This window comes from Ziziphus jujuba, chromosome 11 (assembly GCF_031755915.1).
Source record: "Ziziphus jujuba cultivar Dongzao chromosome 11, ASM3175591v1".
Classification (NCBI taxonomy): domain Eukaryota; kingdom Viridiplantae; phylum Streptophyta; class Magnoliopsida; order Rosales; family Rhamnaceae; genus Ziziphus; species Ziziphus jujuba.
This window is the reverse complement of record NC_083389.1, coordinates 11,428,493-11,451,253: the sequence shown is the minus strand read 5'-3', so window position 1 is coordinate 11,451,253 and position 22,761 is coordinate 11,428,493. Positions and strand designations below refer to the sequence as shown.

General features: G+C 33.0%; 1 protein-coding gene and 1 pseudogene across 1 annotated transcript; one reads left to right on the top strand and one right to left on the bottom strand.

The window, feature by feature from the left end:
• The first annotated feature begins 6,079 nt into the window (after nucleotides 1-6,079).
• On the top strand, nucleotides 6,080-6,621 carry LOC107403743 (dehydration-responsive element-binding protein 2F-like; annotated as a pseudogene).
• Nucleotides 6,622-16,628: 10,007 nt separating this feature from the next.
• On the bottom strand, nucleotides 16,629-22,519 carry LOC107403746 (uncharacterized). Its single transcript, XM_016010658.4, has 15 exons — nucleotides 22,278-22,519; nucleotides 21,798-21,902; nucleotides 21,328-21,396; nucleotides 20,959-21,048; nucleotides 20,753-20,836; nucleotides 20,512-20,676; nucleotides 20,058-20,245; nucleotides 19,588-19,660; nucleotides 19,177-19,230; nucleotides 18,777-19,034; nucleotides 18,106-18,312; nucleotides 17,851-17,954; nucleotides 17,387-17,531; nucleotides 17,065-17,199; nucleotides 16,629-16,939 (listed from the first exon to the last, which is right to left on the bottom strand). The coding sequence occupies exons 1-15, from the start codon at nucleotides 22,368-22,370 to the stop codon at nucleotides 16,763-16,765; spliced, it is 1,947 nt and encodes a 648-aa protein (XP_015866144.2). The 5' UTR covers nucleotides 22,371-22,519; the 3' UTR covers nucleotides 16,629-16,762.
• Nucleotides 22,520-22,761: the final 242 nt, after the last annotated feature.

Here is a 22,761-nt window from a genome sequence, read left to right as displayed (position 1 = left end):
TTTTTAAAACATTTTCACAAAACCCATTATTCGTATTTCCCGAAAACCAAGGGATCAATTAATTTAATAAATAATAATTAAGTAACCCAAATATAAATAAAATGTAATAAAATATAATAAATAATTTTTGAACACTTTAGGGTTTGAAATTTCTTTCTAAAAATTTATACTTGACGCACCACACCATATACCAGTGATGCCCTCCGATACCCAGCGTCCCGAGCACCGACTGGCTGGGAGGTTAAAGAGAGAAACTTGCATACGGCGCTTCAACGTCCCGATAGCGCCGCTGCTCAAACCGTCATCCCGGTCACGGAGGGGGGCGACTGATGCGCAATATATAAGACTTGCCTGCCCTCGGTCCAATGGCAACTCACGGGAGACATAATAACTTGCGCGCTAATCCACATATACAGCCAGAACACCAATACTGTATGAGTGCGTCTAAAATCAATTATTAAATTAATTATTACCGTACCGATTTTCCAAAAATCACCGTGGGAAATATACCAGTTTTCAAATTCATCATCCCACATTTTCTTTTAACATTTCCGGTACGAAACCATCGATAACAATATACCAACAATTTTTCTCGAATCACAAGTCCATCAAATAATATTCCATGCGCATAATTATAAAATTTGAAACCACTAATTTAAACCAATATTTTCCTTAAAATATTTAAAAATCAACTCATGCCCAAAAATAATATTAAAATCCAGATACAATTAATTAATGAAAATACCTTGCTCATGCATAATAAATACAATCAAATCACAATAATAATAATCGGAAAATTCTTAGTAACCCAAAATCCCGTTTAGCATCAATGAGTATATATATATAAAAAATAATATTTTTTCCACAATTATATTTAAATTCCACCACATGAGCAAATTCTAGATATCAAATTTACACAAAATAAACATAATTAATCATCCCAAAATAGTTTTAAAGGTGGGTCACTCACCTGAAACACGCAATTAACCTAAGATCCTCCATGGGATCAATTCACACACAGTCAAATAAAATAATATTTTATTCGGATAAATAATACCCGGTACCCGGGGGGTTAAACACAAACGTTAACCAAAATTGACTAGTAATATACCGAATCGAAGCTTGAGTGACGAGGATTACGAATCCGATCTTACTTCCCGGAAATCGGACCCGAGGTGGCCGGAATCTCACCGGAAAGTTTTTGGCTTTTAGAGCCTCGATTCTCCCAAACCGTCACGAATTGGAGGAAAAGGACACCGGATTTGGATTCAGGGGGTCAAAATTAGTGGAGAGGGACCGGCGGTGTAACTCGGTACTCACCGGAACTGGATTTTCCGGCGAGCCGCCGCGGTCACCGGCAACCGTCGCCGACGGTGGCACGTCTGGTGGCCGATGGCTGAGATTTTTGGAGATTTTGTAGATCAAGGGGAGAGGGTTCCAACGGGACCGGCGGTGAGGCAAACGGAGGCCGGACGGCGAAGAGATCTGGGTTTGAAGATTTTCGGCCCCTCGCCGAAAAATACTCCGATCTCGGCGCGTCGGAGGTCCGGTAGCCATGAAATTTGGTGGGCTGGCCGGAAATGAGAGGTGTTGAGGGGTGGCTGGTGCGTGTGGCCTGAAAATGGCCGAAAATGGGTCAAACGGCGGTGGCCGGTCGTGGAGGGGAAAAATCATCGTCGTCGGAAAACGCTTCGATCCGGGCGCGTCGCCGGTTGGTTGGCCGTGAAATTTTGGGGGTTGGCCGGGAATGGAGAGGCGCTCCTGCCTGGCCAGCACATGTGGCAAGATTCGGCCGGAAAAGTTGGCAACTCCAGCGGCCAGTGGTTTTCTCTATCCCTCTCTCTCTCCTCCCTTTCTTTCTCTCTCCTCCCCCATCGTTTTGCCAAAATAAAAGCCACCATGGGTGACACTGTTCACCCACGTGGACCTCTCAGATGTCGACACGTGGCATCACTGTTCACTGATTCAAAAATATTAAAATATTATGGTATTCGGAAAACTTCACATGTCCATAACTTCTTAACCAGATGTCCAATTTAAGCGTGCCGCTAGTCTATGAACTCATATCGACGAGCACTTTACAACCATACAAAAGTCAAAGCAAAATTCTACAACTATAAAAGTCAACTCCGGCACCTTTTGGACAGTTCGCACCTCGACTTGTTTTGCCCATAAATTTTAAACCGTAGCTCTGTTTTCGACGTGCTACTAGTCTACGAACTCGTGCCAATGTGTACGTCGTAACGGTACCTCAGTTAACCTAGAATTCCATCCGAGTCAAAAAGTCAACTTTTAACCCCTTCAGTCAACGGTCAAAGTCAATGGTCAACGGTCAACCTCGGTCAAAGTGCGAGAGTTCCGATATGGTTTGGGAGGGGGTGTTACATGTAATTAGGTGAATTGTTCAAAAAAACAAAAATAGTATCACTTTTACATTTTGAAAAGTCAACCATAACATCTATGATCTCAATGGGCCAGCAAATAATTCTTTGGTGACTACCATTTCTTAGGGTATGCTAAATCATATGCGATGCAGTTAAATTTTCAACCGATGCTGAAGGAGAACCCAAAGAATCTAGCATTATGATCACTCAAAAACCCATGCCAACCTGAAATATTTTGAACTTTTAATTTGCAAAATTATAAATTTTCCCCTCTAATTATTTATTCTCCAAACACATTTAATTTCTTCTCGTTTTTTATGAAATTTATTTTTGAATTAGGTTCCTAAGGATTCGAAACTGATTATCTTTCTTAATTTAAGAATAATTAAAAAAATTTGAAAAGATTGTCAAACACATCTGGTATTTAATAATACAGTTAGAAATAACTAAACTAAATTTAAGGATAAGAAAAAAAAAATCAATGTAAAAATTCTAAGTAACAAATCAACGATTTATATATATATATATATATATATTTAAGAAACATATTTGGTCATCTAATTATATGTTAGGCTTTCAACTTAAGACTTTTGTTTTCACCAGCAACAAAAATAGTTTTAAGTTCTTTAGTGGTGTGCTTAATCTACTTTCTTTCTTTCTTTCTTTTTTTTTTTTTTTTTTTTTTTTGGCCTGTTTTTTGATAGGGACTACTTAGACATGCTATAGCATCAAATAATATTGGTGCAGGAGGGAGTAAAGAAATTTTCAAGTGCTAGTGAAAGAGCTATTCCAGGGATGCAATTGCACCGCAGTGGACCTGTAAGGATAAATGGAAGAACATGAGCAAAGGATTTCAAATGCCAAATTGACATGGTTAGTTCACCTAGTGCACAAAAATATAAAAGCAATTCTTGCTGCAACTTCAGCGTGCTGGAGCAAATGTGGTTTGCTTGGAAAAAACCAAAAGAACATATATATTTTCAATGGTCTTATTTCTTGCAGTAACATCATTCTTAGATGGTTCTGTTAGCTTTTTCTTTTGTTTGAATTAATAGGCAAAGGATAATGTTCAATCATCTTTGTAAATTGACACACTATTTTCAACTTTTGTAGGAACTCTTGACTAGTTCAACCCTCGGCTCTTTCCGCCTCAAGTTATGGTGTATTGTCTTTGTTTGTCAATATATCATATTGTTTACTTCTAACCAAAAGAAAACAATTATTGAAGTACTATGTTTACTATAGTTCGAGCAATCGTATTATAAATTAATGTATAAATTTTTGTTTTTATTCGGATTATTAGTAATTTTCTTAATTCCTTGTTTTAGATGGATTTATTATTACCATTATTAGTAGATGTGTTTACACTCCTTTTTGGCTTTTGATGTATAATTAATATGTAAGATATTTATAACCCATCTAAATAATTGAGAAAGACAGATATAGAGGCAAAATGTGAAATGCGAAATCAATAAATTGGTATATTAATGGAATTAAAAACTAATTTTCGATGATAATGTACACTGCTTAGACAGCCATAAATCTTCAATCTTCAAATATTATGTGCATGTATGAATATCATACAATTTCATGAGAGAGAGAGAGAGAGAGAGAGAGAGAGCATGGGATAAAGTTGATGAAGAAGGGTTTCGAAAACCAGGTTGAGAATGGCAGGAAAACATGTGAAAAAATGCTTGTGAAAACAAAAAATGTAACAGAGGTGGATCTTCTGCAAGGAAGTTTGTTTTTCTTTATGTGAAAATTTAGCACAAGCACAAGCAACAAGCTACTCTTATAGAGAATCCAACGAAAACAAGACAAATTTTTCACTCAAAGCCATCAACTTTCATATTCCTCTAAGTCAAAAACTAGTTTGTTTGTTGCCAATAGTATTCCCACTTTAGCACCATGTAATTAAATGCATCCCCACTTTGTTTGTGACTTTCTTTCCTCTGAATCTCTCCTCCTTTTAAGTTTCTTTTTCTCCAGATCCCAAACTGCCTTATTTTGAGTTGCTATTTACTCAACGGTGTCACTGTCATTGTAACATTGTGTGTATGAGAGTGTCAGGTTTTAACATGAATTCACTTCTAGCTTACCACTATATATATGTAATATGGTTTAAAATTAGTGAAACACCCTTTTGTTCTAAAACCCAAATTACAAAAATTAAGTCCTATATATTTAGTCCATAATAATTTGGAAGTATTTTTTAAATTTTTTTTTTTTTTTGGGTTAATTCTAAGAGCAAAGAGTTGATATTTAAAATGAATAATTTTTGTTTTTTTAATTAAAAAAGAGAAATTGTTAGAGCATCTCTAATAGACTCTTTAAAAAGGCTTTTTTTTTGTTTTTTTCAATTTTAAAGGGTTAAACCTCTTTTTCATAATACCAATGCATTCTTTAATTGAAAAATTAAAATAAAAAGTGAAATTTGGTTCTCCAAAGTGTAGAACCAAACCTACGTTTTATATAAAGTTTTTGATGCATGTATTTATTACGCCAATATTTTTCTATGCATAATTAATATAATTTATTTGATTTCATATATATATATATATATATATAAAGAGAAGCCATTAATGAAAAAAAAAATTAAAGAAAAGTGAATATTAATCATTTATTGGCAAATGAAAAATTAAAAAATGTGATAAAGAGCATCATTGTAGTTGAATAAAAAATCAAAATTTTTATTTTATAAAATTTTCCAAGATGTTTTTTATTTTAGAGATTATTCTGTTAAAATAAAAAGTACCATTGAAGTTGCTTTTAAGTGGTTATTAAGATTTGGATTTATTACAAACCATAAATCTAGAAAAACTAATTGCACTGGCTGGCACCGATTCTCAAAAGAACAAAGTTTTGGCCTGTGGGGAAATTTGAGATCTATTGGCTTCCATATCATATTCAATCCTATGTTGTTTTAACTTATAGAGGTTCTTAATTTAAAACAGTTTCCAAAAAGCTTAACAGGTGAATTTCTAGGTTAGAGTCAACGATGTAAGCTTTAAAATGTCAAAAGCATGATTACTGCTACCAAATTAATCGTATATACGGCGTTAGACTTTTAGTTTGATGTAAAATCTTATAATGAAATTCAGACATTACATGGAAATTCTTACCAAAAAGTTAACAGTTTGAAAAACCATAATAAATTCCTTTTAAACCGCTTACTATATGAGTAAGCTCGAAGTACACCTACACGCTGAACCCCATACATTTATACATCCATGCATGCATATATAACCGCATACATAGGACATGCACTTGTTCACGTTTAGAGTTATTAAAAAAAAAAAAAATACCCTATATATATATATATATATATATATATTTAAATAAATTATGTACAAGGCTTCATGGAGGAGTTTATGACGAAGTTTAACATTCAATTACACGGAATCTGATGGTGCCTAGTAAATAATTTCTATATGTATATATATGTTTCAGTGAAGTTTATATGCATATATTTGTATTTGTATATTGCCTAGAAAAATCAGAGAGGAGTTCAGCTGACCTATAAGACCAACGGTCACATCACCTGGTTTTGGAAACTTTTCCAAAACGCGACAACATTTAACCAAACTTCATTCTCACTCTGTACATATCCCGCGCCTTTGATTCTATGCTTTTGCACTCTCACTCTCACTCTCTCATTAACACCTTCTCTCTGATATTCCTTCAGAACATCAACCATGAAAAATTACAAAAGGTCTCCATTGAAGCCATGGAAGAAAGGTCCAACAAGAGGCAAAGGTCGGCCTCAGAATGCCACGTGTGAATACAAAGGAGCAAGACAGAGAACTTGGGTTGCTGAGATCAGAAAGCCCAAGAATAGGACCAGGCTCTGGTTGGGCTCTTTTGCCACAGCAGAAGAAGTTGCCATGATTAGGCTGCAGGGAGACTTTAGGGTCCAGATGCTTATCTCAATCTTCCTCATCTCCAAACCATTTCCAATTCAGGTTCTGCAATCATATTTCAAAAATTCAAATGGTTTCCTTCTAAGAATTTTGTCTCCATGTTTCTCTCTTGTGGTCTGCTCAATATAAATATGCACAGCCTAGTGTGCATGTCATTCATCAAAGACTCCAAGAGCTGAAACAAAATAGGGTTCTCAGCGTCAATGAGTCAAACTACTTCTTATTCCAGTTCATCTTCCTCATTCGAAACAATGCAAAGCGGTTCAGATCACAACCCAGCTAGAAAATTAATCAGCGAAATGGAATTCTTCGGATAAGAAGATGGTGAAAGATCGAGATCAAGATCAAGATTAGGAGAAGCCGCAGATTGAACTAGATGAGTTTCTTCAGCAGCTGGGCGTGCTGAAAGAGGAAGAGATGCAGAAGCAGGAAGCTGCTATTCAGTGCCAGAAACTTTATTCAAAGAACTCCATGATCATCTAAAAATTAAGTACCAAAAAATGAAGGTTTTTTCCTTGCATGTGTGTGTATTTTACACACACACACACACATATATATTTCTAAGCAATCGCATTGTATTTATAAGAAACGAAGACAAACAAAATGTTTTATAGACAAATAACCTGTTTTTTCAGGTGAATAGGAACCCAAAAATGTTCAAACACCATAATATTGTACTGATCCAAATCCAATCACAAAATAGAAAGTCGATATATATCAGGAGGGTATATGCCAAAAAATAAATAAATAAACAAACTGTATACATATATTCTACAGAATACAAACAAATCCACTCATATCGGTTAAGTTCCATTACAGTTAGATATTGATATTTTCAGAATTGATTTTTCTTCATTTACTTTTGTAAATTAGAGTTTTCGGCAAATCATAAGTTATAATCCAAAAGTATGAGCAGCCAGAATTCTTGGGAACCATATGTTCCGGAACTATTTTCCGGTATCACCGAAGACAGCCAATAGAGTAACACTACTAGTGAGCCGACACTTATCGATAATACCTTTTTTTTTTTCCTTATAATAATATTTTATTTCTCTAAAACATATATTTTTCAATCTTTTGGGTTATTTGAATCCAAAACCTCAAGATGGAGGAATGTGCACATTAAAACTAGATTGTCCTTGTACGGATATTTTTCTGGAATAATGTATTTGAATATTTAAATTTGATTACCTTATTAGGATAGGAGAAGCATTTTCAAAAATATATATATATATATATATATATGAATATCATAATATAATTTGACTCACTTTTCATGATTTTAGATTATATCAGTTTATCAACCAAAAACAAAATGCTACATCATTTTGAATCAAAACAAATTTATAGTGTGGTTTTAACTTTTCAAAAATAAAAAATAAAATTTAGTCACGCTAATTTTACATTGTAGAACGTTCTGTTTCATTTTATTGTTTTAACTGTTATTGTAGATTTAACTTTAGGAAAGATTCAGATTTATTAAAAACTTTCGTACTTTTCAATGGCATCTAATGGTGTTTATTAAAAGTTTTCATACTTTTCAATGTTGTATAATAGTTAAATTTGTACTCACAAAATTAATATTGCTCTCTCTCTCTCTCTCTCTCTCAATATATATATATAATAGGACGTTCTCGTTGTACTATTGTTTCAACTCTAATTCTACACTTTTAACTTCAACTCTAATTCATGGAAGAGCCAAAAAAAAAAAAAAAAAGCTTCTGATCTATTAGAAATTTTTATATTTCAATGTTATCTAATGGTTAATTTGTCACTGAAAACATTAATATTTCTATGTATATATATATATGTAAAGTCTTTTATCAGATAATCTTTAATTTAGTTAAATTTTAAATGTTTACATTTCAAAAAGTTAACAATTAGATAAAATCATAATTAATATTTGAATTTAAATCTAAAATCATAAATTTAATATGGTTGTCTTTAGCATTTGCCACAAAATTATATCTTACATATATATATATATATATTAAAATCAAAAAATCTCTAACTAAAGAATTATTGTATATATATATATATATATATTATTTTCTTAGATTAATAATTGATTATAAATCGCTCTAGAAAGCCATAAATATGAAAACCAAAAAAAAAAAAAAAAATTGTTATCTTATACTGAAGAAGTTCCAATCAACCGAGGTAGTGTGAAAGATCTTCTCAAGGAAGAAAATAACATTCCACTTCACCATTATATAATTAACGCTATCTCTTAACTATATTATTTATTTAACGATGTTATTGTAACATCATAAGGAAAATAATCACGATTCAACATGTATCTGAATTCGTTGTAATATTTGAAATGCAAATTAAAAAATTAAAGGGACAAATTGAGTCCTAAATATTTATGATGTTTGACATTTTATAAAATCAATAATATTGGTTTTGGAAGAAGTAAATACCATTAACAGTTATTTATTAATCTCTAAACATGTTTAAGAGAATAATTTTTAAAATAAAATAAACAAGTAAATAAAAATGATGGTCAGAAACACCAACAGCATTATTCAAAAATACTCCCAAAGAACAATAGCCAAACATGGATAAATAAAATCAGTTAGGGATATAAGATCGTTTAGTTAAAATCTAATTCTTTCCCAATTTTCAGATACACAGAGGAGGATAGTAAAATTATATTTCAGTATAAGAAAAATATTAGAATGAAATACTAAGATAACAAATTTCATGAACAATCAGTGTATAAATTCTTATAGATCAATTTATTTATCTCGGTCAAAAAAAAAAAAAACAAAAATGATCTGGCAAAATCTTGTTATTGCCACATCAGTAATTTGTTATCCAAAATTAATTATAATGGGATACTATAATTAATATCAAATGTAAAAATTCAGATAGGTCAATTTCATTAGGTGATTCATTTCATGTTGTTTTCCTCTTCTATACTCACTTTTTGTTCATGTTTGTGCTCAACACCCCCAAAAACCCTCTATCGCTCCTCGCTGTTACAGATAAATGGAGGGAGAGAGAGAGAGAGAGAGAAGTCAACCTCGTCAAAGACAAAGGCTTGGCAAAGGCAAAACGCCGACGCGACGCCGACAATGGTGGTGGTGATGAACCACAACCGTCGTCGGGGAAACGGCCGCAAATCGTAGAAACAAAGCCATCACAACCTTCCAATAAGGTAGTGGACCCATCAACTTATAACACAACCAAATAATCTAAATCCAGAGCATGTTTCTACAATTTTCCATATGCTTAATGTTTTTTTATTCCTTTAAATTGGTTTTCACGTTTGCATTAATTTTGATAATCCCCAAAAATTCCCTAATTTTTCTTTTTCTTTTTTGCTCAAATTACTATATATTGTCTGATCTCCTTAATGTCCTAAGCTCTCTCTCTATATTATATTCTACATGAAAACAGCTGAATGCTTTCAACTGTATCTCTAATATATAAATATATATACATATATTTTGCAGTTATATACGTAGGAGGCTCGGGCTTGTTTTAAGTATTACGCTAACCACCTAAAATCAATGTTTTCTGACAATAAGTTGGCTAGAGCGACTCGCCAACTAATGCCCAAGGATTCAGATGTTCTTGTTACTGTTAGTATAAATATTATTTTTGTCTCTCTTTGTATTTGATATTCACACTTTTCTTTTTTTAAAACTTTTATTTGCCTTTCTTTTTTTTTTTTTTTTTTCGGTTGCTGCAAGGTCGAACCTTTTCCTAATTCAATCATATATAGGATGAGGTAGGAAACGTTCGCCACTGGGGAGTTAATGCTGCTGAACAGAACTAATAATGACACTATTACTCTGGATGGTCCCCTGAGCAGCTGCATTTTGGCATTACTAGCTATTTATATATACATCAAACTTTGGTTTTTTGTTCTCTTTTTTTTTTTTTTTTTTTCTCTCTTAATATTAAACATATATGCTTTTAATGCTGTGAATTTTGTATTCTCTGTGTGTTATTTTACTATTATGTTCATGATTTTCTGTTTTTCCTTCTCTGATGACCCAGATCATCTAGCCTTCCTCCATTTCCACCAGAATTACGGTATGTTCTTTTCTGTTATTGTATCTTACTTATCTTTTGTTCTTTCATGGTTTGCACAGTGGCTGCTCTTTCACACCACCCTACTTTTCATGTTCTTTGTGATGGTCATCTTGCTCGTGCGGCATCTTAGTATTTCAATGGTTACTCTTTTTTTTTTTTTTTTTTTCTTTTTTCCTTTGAACATTTTGGAGAATCCATTAGCTTATATAGAAGCTTTTAAATTTCTGTGTTTTGTATTTTTTTTGATATTGCAACTTCTTTTACTCATTAACCCATAAATCAGTCATCCTGGGGACCTTCGGAGTTAAGCAAAATTAATGTATGTTCTCTTTCCTTTATATGCTCTTACATTTATTTATGTGTTTTCTTTATTTTGCATTATGAAAATTTTTTCTTTTTTTTTTTTTTCATTTTTGGTGTTTTTGTTTTTGTTGCTGTCGTGAAGATGAATCTTTTCAGAAATGGGGTATCCGATGAAGAGCTTCTTCTAGAGTTGCAAGCTGCTGTAGACCAAAAAGTAGCTGCGTTGGTGAGTGTGTGTATATTATATATTATATAATTATTATTTTATAGTTATATAAAATATTTCTACTTCATATCTTTCTTATCTGGTGTTTTCTGTTCTTTTTACGAGGGTAAGAGTTGTGTGAATTCAGTAGTTGAACTATTGAATCGCTTCAAGGATATTTATACAAGGCTGAAGGAATTAGAAGCCAAAACTGAAAGCCAAAAGACGAATTACAGTCAAAGGAGATTGCTAGAACGGGATCAATAAACCTGAAATTGATCCCTGGAACACAAAGCCTGGAGTTGAAAACTGTCTTACCGGATTAAAAAAGCTGTAACTGATCACGATTATTTATTCGGAGTTTAGCAAAATTGCTGTATGGTCTCTTTCCTTTGTATGCTCTTACAATGATTTATATTATGAAACAATTTTTTTTTCTTCATTCTTGATGTTTTTGTTTTTGTTATGAAGATGAATCTTTTTAGAGAGGAGGTGTCCGATAAAGAGCTTTGTCTAGAGTTGCAATCTGGTGTTGAAAAGAATTCAGCTGTGCTGGTGAGCATGCATATATATATATATATATATATAATTGTGATTGTGATTACTATTTCCACTTTATATCTTCCTTTTCTGATTGTGATTTATGTTTTTTTCTTTTTTCTTTTTTTTTCTTTTTTTTTTAACAAGGTAGAGATGAGTTGTGTGAATTTAGTAGCTGAGCTATTGGATTGCTTCAAGACTGTCTATGCGAGGCCGAAGGAATTGGAGTTAGGACCCCGAATGTCAACTATATTTATTTTAAGTATTAAAAAAGATATGTATGTGTCTATATTTTGGAAAATTTCACTAGAGTCCCCTCATGTTTCAATTTTGTTTCATTTTAGTCTCCTCACATTTTAATTGTTGTTCCACTTTAGCTCCTTTAGTAGTCAAGTTATTGCTTTACTCTATATTTGACTTAAATAGCACTTTAATCTTTTTTACTTAGTTAGGTGTAAATCTAACCCCAAAAAACAAAAAAAGAAGTTGGCGAACTTATATGTTGTCTTTAGTATTATGGAAAAATATTTTATGTTATAACTAAGATAACGTGCATGCAACATAGATGAAAGCAGTGCCTTAGCAGCCTACTATATATAAGTTTGCATATGTACGTTGTTATTATCATTTTATTCATTTTTTTTTTTAACTTTTTAAAATTTGAGTTTTCAACATTGCCTTCTTATATCCTTCGTCACAACTACATTTGATTCACTAACTACGATCACTTAAAACCCAACCCGAAATATTTTGAAATATTTTGCAAAATTCTAAGTTTTTCACTTATTTATTTGCAAAATATTCGTCAACTCTTATCTTATTTGCACTGCAACTATCATACGGACATCCCTATGGGAATTTGTCCATTGATCCTTTATTTTCTGAAATTGATATTATTATCATTATATTAATCCTTCAATTGCCCACGGTTTCTAACTCAATCTGATACACACTAGTACTGATTATTATATATTCATTGTAAAAAATTCTTTCGATCTTTCTTTGCATTATTTGCATGGTTGGATGTCATTTTTTTATTTCTTGGTGAAATTAATGTTTGGACGTCATTGTTAATTTATTTGAGATTTTTTTTTAATACCAAGGAAGAAAACGGCTTTGGATTGTTTAGTGCTTGTTGATATTATTTTTGAAACAATGAACCTTTTAGTGTATATATGTAAAAATTAATAATCAACAAGAGAAAATGAATTTTGTTAGGTCCTGCAGACGTAAATGGGAATATGAGACGAGAAGTATTTTCTACGCAGTAACTTGTTCTTTAAGGTGAATAACAACAAAATGTAAGGAACTGTTTGTTTTTCCTTTAATATACGTTACTTAGCTGCTGTTAATGAAATGCAGTTAAGATATGGGTGTCCTAAATTATATATATAGTTGAATATTGTGCAGTATCTACTCCATAAAAGATTTTGATTATTCACTTATTTTATTTACAAATATTTGTCGCAGCCTTTTAGTAGTATACATGGGTCCACAGATATGTTGCGTAAATGGGTTTTTATTTGGATACGGTGACTGATCGTTGGAGCAAGTAAACCTGTTTCGACTTCTTAAAAGACTATTAAACTCATTTGGCTTTCATATATTTATTATGCCATGTCATATTTATTTATCGTGCCACATATAGACTTCTTAAAAACCCATGTGCAGTGAAGATAGGGATTTTTATGCTTCTTCCCAAATCATATTTATTATGCCACATATGGACTTGGTGAATTTCAGACTTTGAGAATATGGTTAATGGAATTATTGCCAATCATCCTTTGCCTGAAGTTTATGTGGTTTTAAGCTTTCCAACCTAGATGTTACCTATATAATAAGTGTATTTGTGTTTTTTTTTTTTTTTTTTTTTCCCTTCTCTAAAGACTTGTTTAACTTATTTGGCTTTGTTGATTTGGTTAATTATTGAGAACTTTATTTTTAGAATTTCAAAATTTATTTGACTTTGATGGACTGGTATATTTTATATATGGTTAGTTATTAAGAACAATATTTTATATTTCGCAATTTGTTTGGCTTTGATGGATTGGTAAATTTTATATTTAGTTAGTTATTTGATTTGGATTGAGGACCGGGGCGCGTGCACTCGGGATAATATATGTGTGTGTATATTTTGGGTTTATCAACTACTACACTAGGAAAGCCAAACCACTTCTATTTATTATACATAAAAGTTTTTAGACAAGTTGGGTAATCAAATTGTTGTCTGGCATACCAACATCACTGTGGTTTGTAGGTATGTAAAGTGATATTTCAATGGGGGAAAATCTTTTTTTTTTTTACCATATATATTATTTTTTTATCATGTATTTGTTAGTTGTCTTTGATGATTAGTTTAATTAGTATAAAGAAAAATTAGACTAGGAGAGAGAGAAATATTGTTTAGAGACGGTAAATTATTTCAGTAAAAGATAAAAATGTATTTGGATACTGATAAAAAAATAAAATAAAGGATTTTAAAAATAGACAAATATACACCACCAGATTATATTAATTAAGGATTTAAATATTTTGTTAGAAAGTTTTGTAGGAACATTTTCCTTAGATATATATATATATATATATATATGTTTAGCAGCTGACTTGGGCAATTTTGACTTGTATATTGTATAGTAGTATTTCGTTCATGGGACATATACATACATTACGAACCTCTCAGTAAAATTTTCAACTAATAGACCTAATTTACTTAATCTCCTTCTCCCTCTATTATTTTCCCCTTTCTAATACTCCAAAAGAGAAAATGATCAAAGGACAATATGAAAACAAAATCTTTATAGAAGAAGAATAAAATGGTATTTATGTATACCAAAAAAACAATGTCAAGTTTCTTTTTTGTATATGACTTAGCAGCCGTACAACTCACATGAGCAATTAATCAAGAGGCTTAAGTTTGACTTGAACCTTTAACAAATGATACGAGTAAATGCAACAAGGAATCATATCTAGTTAAATTACATTTAGAAACACAAACAATTGGCTAACTGCTGCAAAAATTTCTGCATTTGGCATCGCGTTGGGGAGACACTCCTCCATTTGGCCACTTCTACTTCCATTGCTACTGCTCTGTGCCACACCATCCCTTCATTGTTCAACTTTGAGACGCTTGCTTCGGCAAAGGCTCCAACACACTTTAATTGAAGCAGAACCCTTTTTTTTTCTTGGTAATTGAATTGAAGCAGTGCATTAAGAAAACTTGGAGCCCACTTTGGTGAAGAAGCAGTGGCAGGAGCTCCCTGGGTATGCTGACTTTGAATTCTTGTCACTGGTTCACGTTTCCATTGGTTGTCACCATGTTGAGACTGTTGATACCACCTGTTTTAATCATATTGTCGCTGTGATGCAGGTCGTTTTGCTGAAGCAAAGCCCCGTCCTCGTGAATAGAAGAGTCCACCTCCAAGGTTTCCATGTCCTTTGCCTCGCTGGCCAATAAAGGCCTGGTTGAATCAGTTTTTTTGGCCTCTGCTTGATCCAACAGCAACTGTTCGTGACTCAGCAACTCATGCACATCACAAGCTTGATGATATAGATGTATATATATATATATATATATGTTCTGCAGTTCATTATGGAGGGGGCTCGTAAGCTTCTATGGAGGAGAAGGCTCGTAAAGGTTATCTGAAGGAGGCTTGTAAGGCTAATATAGAGGAGGTTTATATGGAGGAGGTTCGTGAGGCTTGTATGAATTTTCAAAGACCACGTATATACGCTTCCAGCATTATATTAGCTCTAAAGGCTTGGGAACTAGTTCTCGTTAGTATAATATTATTTTTGTCCCTTTATATTTTATTTTCACTCTTTTAATTTTATTAAATTTTTATATTTTGGTTTTACTCTATTATTCTTATTGTTTTGTTGCAAGGTCAAACCTCTTCTAAATACTCTTGGATATAGAACAATTCAAAAAAAGGTAATTGAAATTTGAAGGCGAGCGGCCAATAGATAATCCCCTTGTGAACAGCCGCATTTTGGTATTAATAGCTGTATATATCACGCTTTGGTGATTTTTGTTTTTTTTTTTTTTTCCTCTATTATTGGGCAACCCCAGAAATGCTTGTGTATTTGTGTTCTTGTACTCTCTTTTGTAACTTATAGTACTCAATTTTGTGTTTATAATTATTTTTTTTCCTCAGATTACCCAGAGTTTACAAAGGATCAGTCCAGATTCATTAGTTCACCCACAATTCGGGTTTGTTCTTTTCCATTCTTTGATCTTTGTAATTATTTGCCAAACCTTTCATTGGTTTTGCAATGCCTGGTGTTCCAGACTATTTTCCATGCTCTTTGCCATGGTCATCTTGCTCTTGCATCTTATCCCTATGGTTACTCTGCTTTTTCATTTGATGAGCATTCTGGAAAGTCCACTAAGCCTCTTAAGGATCCTTTTAACTTCTGTATTTTGTATTTTTCTTTGATACTGTATTTTGTGTTTTATTCATTAATGTGCTTCTCTGTGTAAAAAGTTATACTAAACCCGGCAAAATGATCAAACGCCAAGGCTAGAAAAAGAGATATGCAATGTGATTGTTAAAGTCTAGAGTGCGGAAGGATAGGCAAAAATCGATCCAAACGGACCAAATCAATTTTATTTAGATAATTTTTAATCAAAATCAAACCAAACATATAAATTATATATAATTTTTTAATACTTTATTAAAATTAATTATACTTTTATGTATTTGAATTATTTAATTCAATATATCAACAATAATAAATGCAAATGAATGATTAATAATTACATTTTTAATAAGTAATAATTAGATTTTTAAAAAAATTATTAAAAAATAAAATATATTAACAAATTAAAAATAATAATAAATCCTACCAAACCAAATTAAAATAGTCAATTCGGTTTGGCTGTTTAACTTCTTCCCATGATTGTGACTCGGATTGATTTACACCCCCCAAAAAAAAAAAAAAAAAAAAAAAACAACTGAACCAATGCCTATCTCATGAGTGGGAGGTACATCCTCCTTGTAATCCTCATTTTCTCAAGGCGAGGTACGTAAATGCAGATTTTTTTTTTTTTTTTTTTGGGTAAACAAGGAAAATTGTCATATATTTATGAATCAACATTTGTCCACATCTTGAGGTGGAAGCAATAGCGCAAGTGGACGGTCCAAAATAGCTGAAAAAACAAGGCCGGAAAAAGTTAAAAAAAAAAAGTAAAAAAAAAAAAAAAAAAACATATGTAAGGAGACCGGAAAATAGGAGAAAGCGGTCAAATTTTGGCTCTAACAAGAAACATAAGCATTCATGGAAACCATGTTCCAAAGCTACCATCTGTTATCACAGAATATAGCCAATGGAGTGATAAGAGCCATCTTGCTCTGTTACTTCACTCATTCATTGGTATACTCTGAGGCACTTAGATACTCCCCATGCTCCTCAAAATACTCTATCAATCGCTTCAAAAACCCATCGCCACTCACAGTCTCAGTGTCGCAGACAAGACAGCATTGCCTTCTTGCCCGCGTCACGGCCACGTTCATTCGTCTACGATCACTCAAAAATCCAACCTGTAATATTTAGGAAAAATTTTGCAAAGTATAAGTTTTCCCTTCTAAAATAATGCTAACTGAGAAGTTACCATCTAAAATCTAATGATAATGCATTGATTATGGTACAAAAGATGCAAGAATACCTCTTTCTTTGAATTTGATCTAACCATTGAAATAATGATGGCTTCCTTCTCTCGGCCCTGGAAGCCATCAACTGTTGAAATTTCCATATCTTTTAATTTGTCTTCATTGCTTTTCAAAATCTTCAAAAAGACAACCTGCAATAGCAGTTGCAACACATTCCATGACAACATATACGTGGTACTAAAGTACTGAAAACAGAAACAAATACAGCAATGCGCATTTTCTAGTAGTGTATAACAACTCTTATACTATTATTACATAATTATGACGTTCACAACAATAAGGCATTCATAAAACTTAGAAAAAGAGGAAGCTTTATACCTGTGCGGCATAAGGGGTAATAATTCCAATATCAGAAGCTTGAACTCCACTTTGGACAAGTCTCTTTGCATGGGCTATGGCAACCTCAGCTTCACCCTCATTCAATGTGCTTTCTTCTTCATCCTTCTTTTCTTCCATGTCACACCTGAAGCAGATCATATATGAAAACTATGCTACTTAGGGGATTCAAACTCATAACCAAACAAAACCCTAAACATTTTAAACTGTTAAAAGAGCCCAACTAATATGACAAGCTAACACAAAACACTAACATCAGTCAAAAATAAGATATTTTCCACAAATAAGTAGGAATCCAGTTTTGTTTCTAAATCTTTTTATTAGAGTTTCACCCTAACTTTTCTAACATTTCGATCTCTTATGTTTTTCAGTTTGCTGATATAAGTTTCTTTGAACAATCTGATAAGTAAAATTTTTTTCAACAAATGACATTGATGCGGACATACCCAGCTATGTCTATGAGAAGAAGAGTTGGTTCTGCCGAAGTGGTCTTCTTTACATCCTCCAGATCAGAAAGCATATGTGCAGCAACACTTGGATGAGCTTTAATCTGTATGTTAAATAACCATAAATGTTAAACACCACGCAATACAAAACTAATGATTTGTTTATTCATGCAAAAAAAAAAGTATCCCATCACAGCAAGAAAATGTTGGAAAATACTACTAAAGTAAGCTAAAAGCCAAACATGTTCTGATTACCTTACTGTTGTAAAGCTCTTTAGATGACCAATCCATTATAAGCTCATGCATGCGATACTGGACAGTGAGCATAGACATGACTTCCTCTCCATACATGTCCGCAAGGCGTTCAAATAGGGTCCTTCCTAAGCCTTTCTTCTCAGCTTCAATACTTTGAATGGTTGGAGGAAGCTGAAGATGATCCCCTGCAAGTATACATCTGGAACCCTAAAACAACGAACTGAAATTCTTGAGTGATTTCCAGAGTGGGAATAAAAGTTCTACATGTCTCATTGAATTGGTTATTTTCTTCACATTGGCTAACCACCAATATTAGTAAATTATATTCCAAAAAGGAAAAGAAGATACAAAGCCCATTTTTAACGGTTAAATGTGGCAAGCAATACATCCAATAAAGCCCAGAAATTATTTGCATATCTGACTCATGTTTGTTTTAAGTTTCTTGTCCTCAACCAAAACTCTGAAAGAACACAAATTCTATCAAACTACAAATTGTTGAAGACCCTGATCTTTTCTGAAGGTTCAAAGATATATATATGTCCAAACACCAAATAGCATGTGTTACAAGTCAATCACAAACTACTACATTGGGATCTCGATCACCAAGTTTTTATTTAAAGTGTATAAGAACACTTTGGAATTTTATATTTGATTCTATGCACTATAAATACCTTTAGAAGAGCTATCCAGCAGGCAATCTCAAGTGCCTGAGCAGCCTCATCAATAATCACCAAATCAAATGAAGTGTTCTCCAGCTTGCGAGAAACTGCCCCAGTCAAAGTTGTCAGCACAACATCTGCATTCTTAATTACATCTGTCACAGCTAGCTGCTGCCTTTTACGCTCTTCTTTGGAAAGAGTTCTCAGCTCCTTCTGGATATCCCTCCTTGTATTTTTGTCCCTGGTTTTCAACAGCTTCCCATTAAGTGCCTGCAAAAAACATATGGACAATTTGAGACACATAGAAGAGAATAAATTCATCTGTATACTATTTAAAGCATGAATTTAAATAGGGATAGTTTCTAGTGGAATTCCCTGAATATAGGCTTCAATTATTAGTGTAAATGACTACCTTCATTTCCTTCCGAATGTCATTTGCAAGAGAACTATTATCCCCTCGTAGGACCTAAAAAGCAAAAAGCCATATTTTGTAAGCATGCAGTTACGTAGTATACCTTATTATATAGAAGCAGAAGTAGTAACAATAACAATAACGCTAATAAAAATAACAACAAAACACTAGTAATGATCACCATAACCATAACCTGATCATGGTAAGATGCAAATGGAGACTGTCAGTTTACACTGCTTATGCAAGAAGTATTCATGACAATAAAAGAATGAAAAAATCCATGGTATAATTCACAACATCTAGAGGATGGCATGATGCAAAAAATGTACCTAAAATGTAAATTTTACCACAATCAGATCAAGAGATTCATCCTTCAGGTTTTCTTTTTATAAAATTCAAGAGTTCTTATACCTGTGCATCTAGTGCACTCTCCAACACTTGAGGTAGTAAACGTGCAGGATGCCCCAATCTCACCAACTTCACTCTATTTACAAAAACATATGAATAGTTATGCATAAAATTGCCTGCTTGATCAAACTGAACCAGTAAGTGAAGAGAGGGAATAACTTAAACTCTTCCTAGGAGGACATCCAAATGGCATCTAATAAGTAATTTGACATCCTGAATAAAATTGAACACAGAGAGAGAGAGAATCAATAACTAGGTTGGTTCTTTGTTTCTCAAACAACCTTAATTTGATTTGTGCATCTACAATCTCCATCCATAATTGGTGGAGGCTAGACTTAAGGAAACAAAAAGATCTTTGAAAAAGAAACAGAGGGGATTACAAATTAACAAATTCATGAAAACAATACTGCCTTAATTGTGTAGACATTAATGGGTTGAAAAATAAAGTCCCATAAGTTAAGGCATTACTTTACCTGTGACGAGCAAGTCGCTCAACTATGTTGTCAACAGCAATATTTGAAGCAGCACATGCTAGAACCTTTGATCCACGTTTCACTTCTTGCAGTATTATTTCTACCACTGTTGTTGTTTTTCCTGTTCCAGGAGGCCCATGCAGCAAAAAAACATTCTTTGATGAAAGTGCCTTTGAAATGGCATTTTTCTGTGAGAAAACAAAACAAGAAATGGAATGTAGATTGTGAGAAGTAAAGCATGAATCCACATAAAAGGCAAAAACGAATATGAAATTATAAGGTTTAAAGTAAATCTACCACCATATTTAATAGTCAACCAAAGCAGTCTAAAATCTACTTGCTTAACAACTTTTCTTAAATGGTTTCAAAATAGTGTAAGCATGTTTCTTGTCTTATTATTGTGTTTCATAAATAGAAACCAATAAATAATTTTAGTATCCTTAGAAGCATTGACCTGAGAGTGATCCAGGTGTGAGTTAAAGGGACTGAATGATACATCCTTCTTGGTCACTGTTGGTGGCCTCTCTCCAAATAAAACAGGGATTAGATCAGCTGCAGGACCCTTATGCACACCTTTACTCAATTGAATCAGAGCATCCTTCATCCTACGATATGTCACCTGAATATGTAACAACAAATGACTATTTATCTAGGAATATAGACCTGTGAATAATCAAAACATTGAGATATCATACCTCGTTCGCCACCTTTTCCAGCCGCAAGGGACTATTTAAACCCTCTTCAGGGATGTCATCAAAAGCAACAGTAATTGATGAGTCCTGAGTTCATAGACATGCCAAACCAGCAGCACAGAGAAGCAGTCAGAGGATCATAATCCATAAACGACATCAGGAAGACCAAAAACACAATCAACCAGCATTCCGTCTCAAGTAAGAATTACCTTTAACCGGTAAACAACACCTTGTCCAAGAGCAGGGGACCCTAAATCGGCCTTGTTTGGTTTCAAAACAACCACATCATGAGTTCCAAACTGCAAGATGAGGGAAAAAATAAATAAATAAATAAAATAAAAAATCCCCAAGGTAGGGATTGAGAGAAAACAGATTTAAAATAACATAAATAAGTAAAGATATAGATCTCCTTTTAATTCAGTGAAATGTTAGTGGAGTGTGGCAATTATTCCCAATTCTAATATTCATGAAATAGCCAATTCACGTTCTTATGTTGGAGAAAAAAGAAAATAATAATAAAATAAAAAAATGAAAGATCAAATAAAACAAGAAACTAATGAGAAAAACATATTCTTTACCTTGTGAGCAGGAAGAACATCTCCTTTAGTAGATTGAAACTCAAGAAGTGTTTTCCCCATCAGCCCTGTCTGGTTGCAAGAACCACAAGCAAAACATGTGAGAAGAAAATTTGATAAAACTGTGCTCTATTTCGTTGCTAAAAAAAACTACAGGCAAATAAAATACACCATATGAGTCCTACTACTAGCAGAGCTAAGCCTTGTTTTTTCCATCATTTTTCTTGCCATGCAAAACCTCACCGCCCCACCACCGCATTTGGCAATCCCCTCACCATTTTCATAGGAAAAGTTTGTAAATTTTTGTTTGTTTAACATTACCGAAGCAAGGAAAAAAATAAAATGTTGTAAGATGCCCTAAACCTTAACTATTTTGTCCCCAATTTTCCAATAAACAAATTGAGTGGTTATGGAACCAGGCAAAAAAAATAAAAAATAAAAAAATAACAAATAGAAGAGAGTAAAAAGATAACCTGAGCATCCACACATTTCAAGTTGAGAATCGTGGATCCCCTCTTTTGAGCAGTATCTAAATTTCTTGATGCCCCTGTACTGATTGAGGCCGATATCTCAGCTTCCTAAAATAATTAAAAAATATATATTATATACATTTCAGAAATGCAGACAACCTATTCAGAAATGCATACAACTTAACCCGAAAAAGGAGAAACTTTTTCAGGAAAAGTTAAATTCATTTTTACCTTCAAACTTCATCCATTTCATAGACAAATACTAATACTTGTATACTTATAAGACCTTTTAAAACTAAAAATAAAGCCTAAATAATTCCACGCTGAGATATAATATATTCAGGAAACCTTCAAGTAATGACGAAATCAGAGAGTAAGCCATATTTAATTGGACAGGTAAATTATACATAAATTCTCCGTAGCAAATATATTGAACCAGAGGAAAAAAATTATGCAGAATTAATGGAAGGATAAAGAGAAAACCTTTTCGATGTCAATAAGAGGGGACATGGTAGAGACGAACTGGTCGAGAGTGATAGCAGATGATTTCTTCTTGGGCTTCCCTCCTCCCTCCATTGCTATCGCTCTCTTGCTTTCACTGCTGCTCAGAGGGAAAGAAAGAAGGCAAGAGGACGGAAGAGTCTCTTATTGTACAGTATGGAATGTAAACGTTGTTAAAAGAAAGCGCCTTTATTTACCGGAAAAAAGAAAACAAAGGGAGCGCCCTTGTGACGCTGCGTTTTTATTTTCCATATCAATATTGATTGTTTTAGACAAAATTGTAATTTTAATACTATTTCCTTCTCTCTTTTTTTTTAAAAAAATGTAAGATTTTTTTTTTCTTTTCTTTTTCGCTTTTTCTTTCTGTTTGCAATATACCACATCAATGACTAAAAAAAAAAAAAAAAAAAAAACTCAAACAGTAATCCAATGGCTTTGGTAGCCAAGTATTCTAGTTGCACTTGCA

Excerpts from the sequence above, each read along its gene's own strand:
- LOC107403746 (XM_016010658.4), bottom strand. The coding sequence starts at position 22,370 with ATGGAGGGAGGAGGGAAGCCCAAGAAGAAATCATCTGCTATCACTCTC. Across the intron at positions 19,661-20,057 it reads GAGCGACTTGCTCGTCACAG|AGTGAAGTTGGTGAGATTGG; the intron begins GTAAAGTAATGC and ends TTTTGTAAATAG. Across the intron at positions 19,035-19,176 it reads ACATTCGGAAGGAAATGAAG|GCACTTAATGGGAAGCTGTT; the intron begins GTAGTCATTTAC and ends TGTTTTTTGCAG.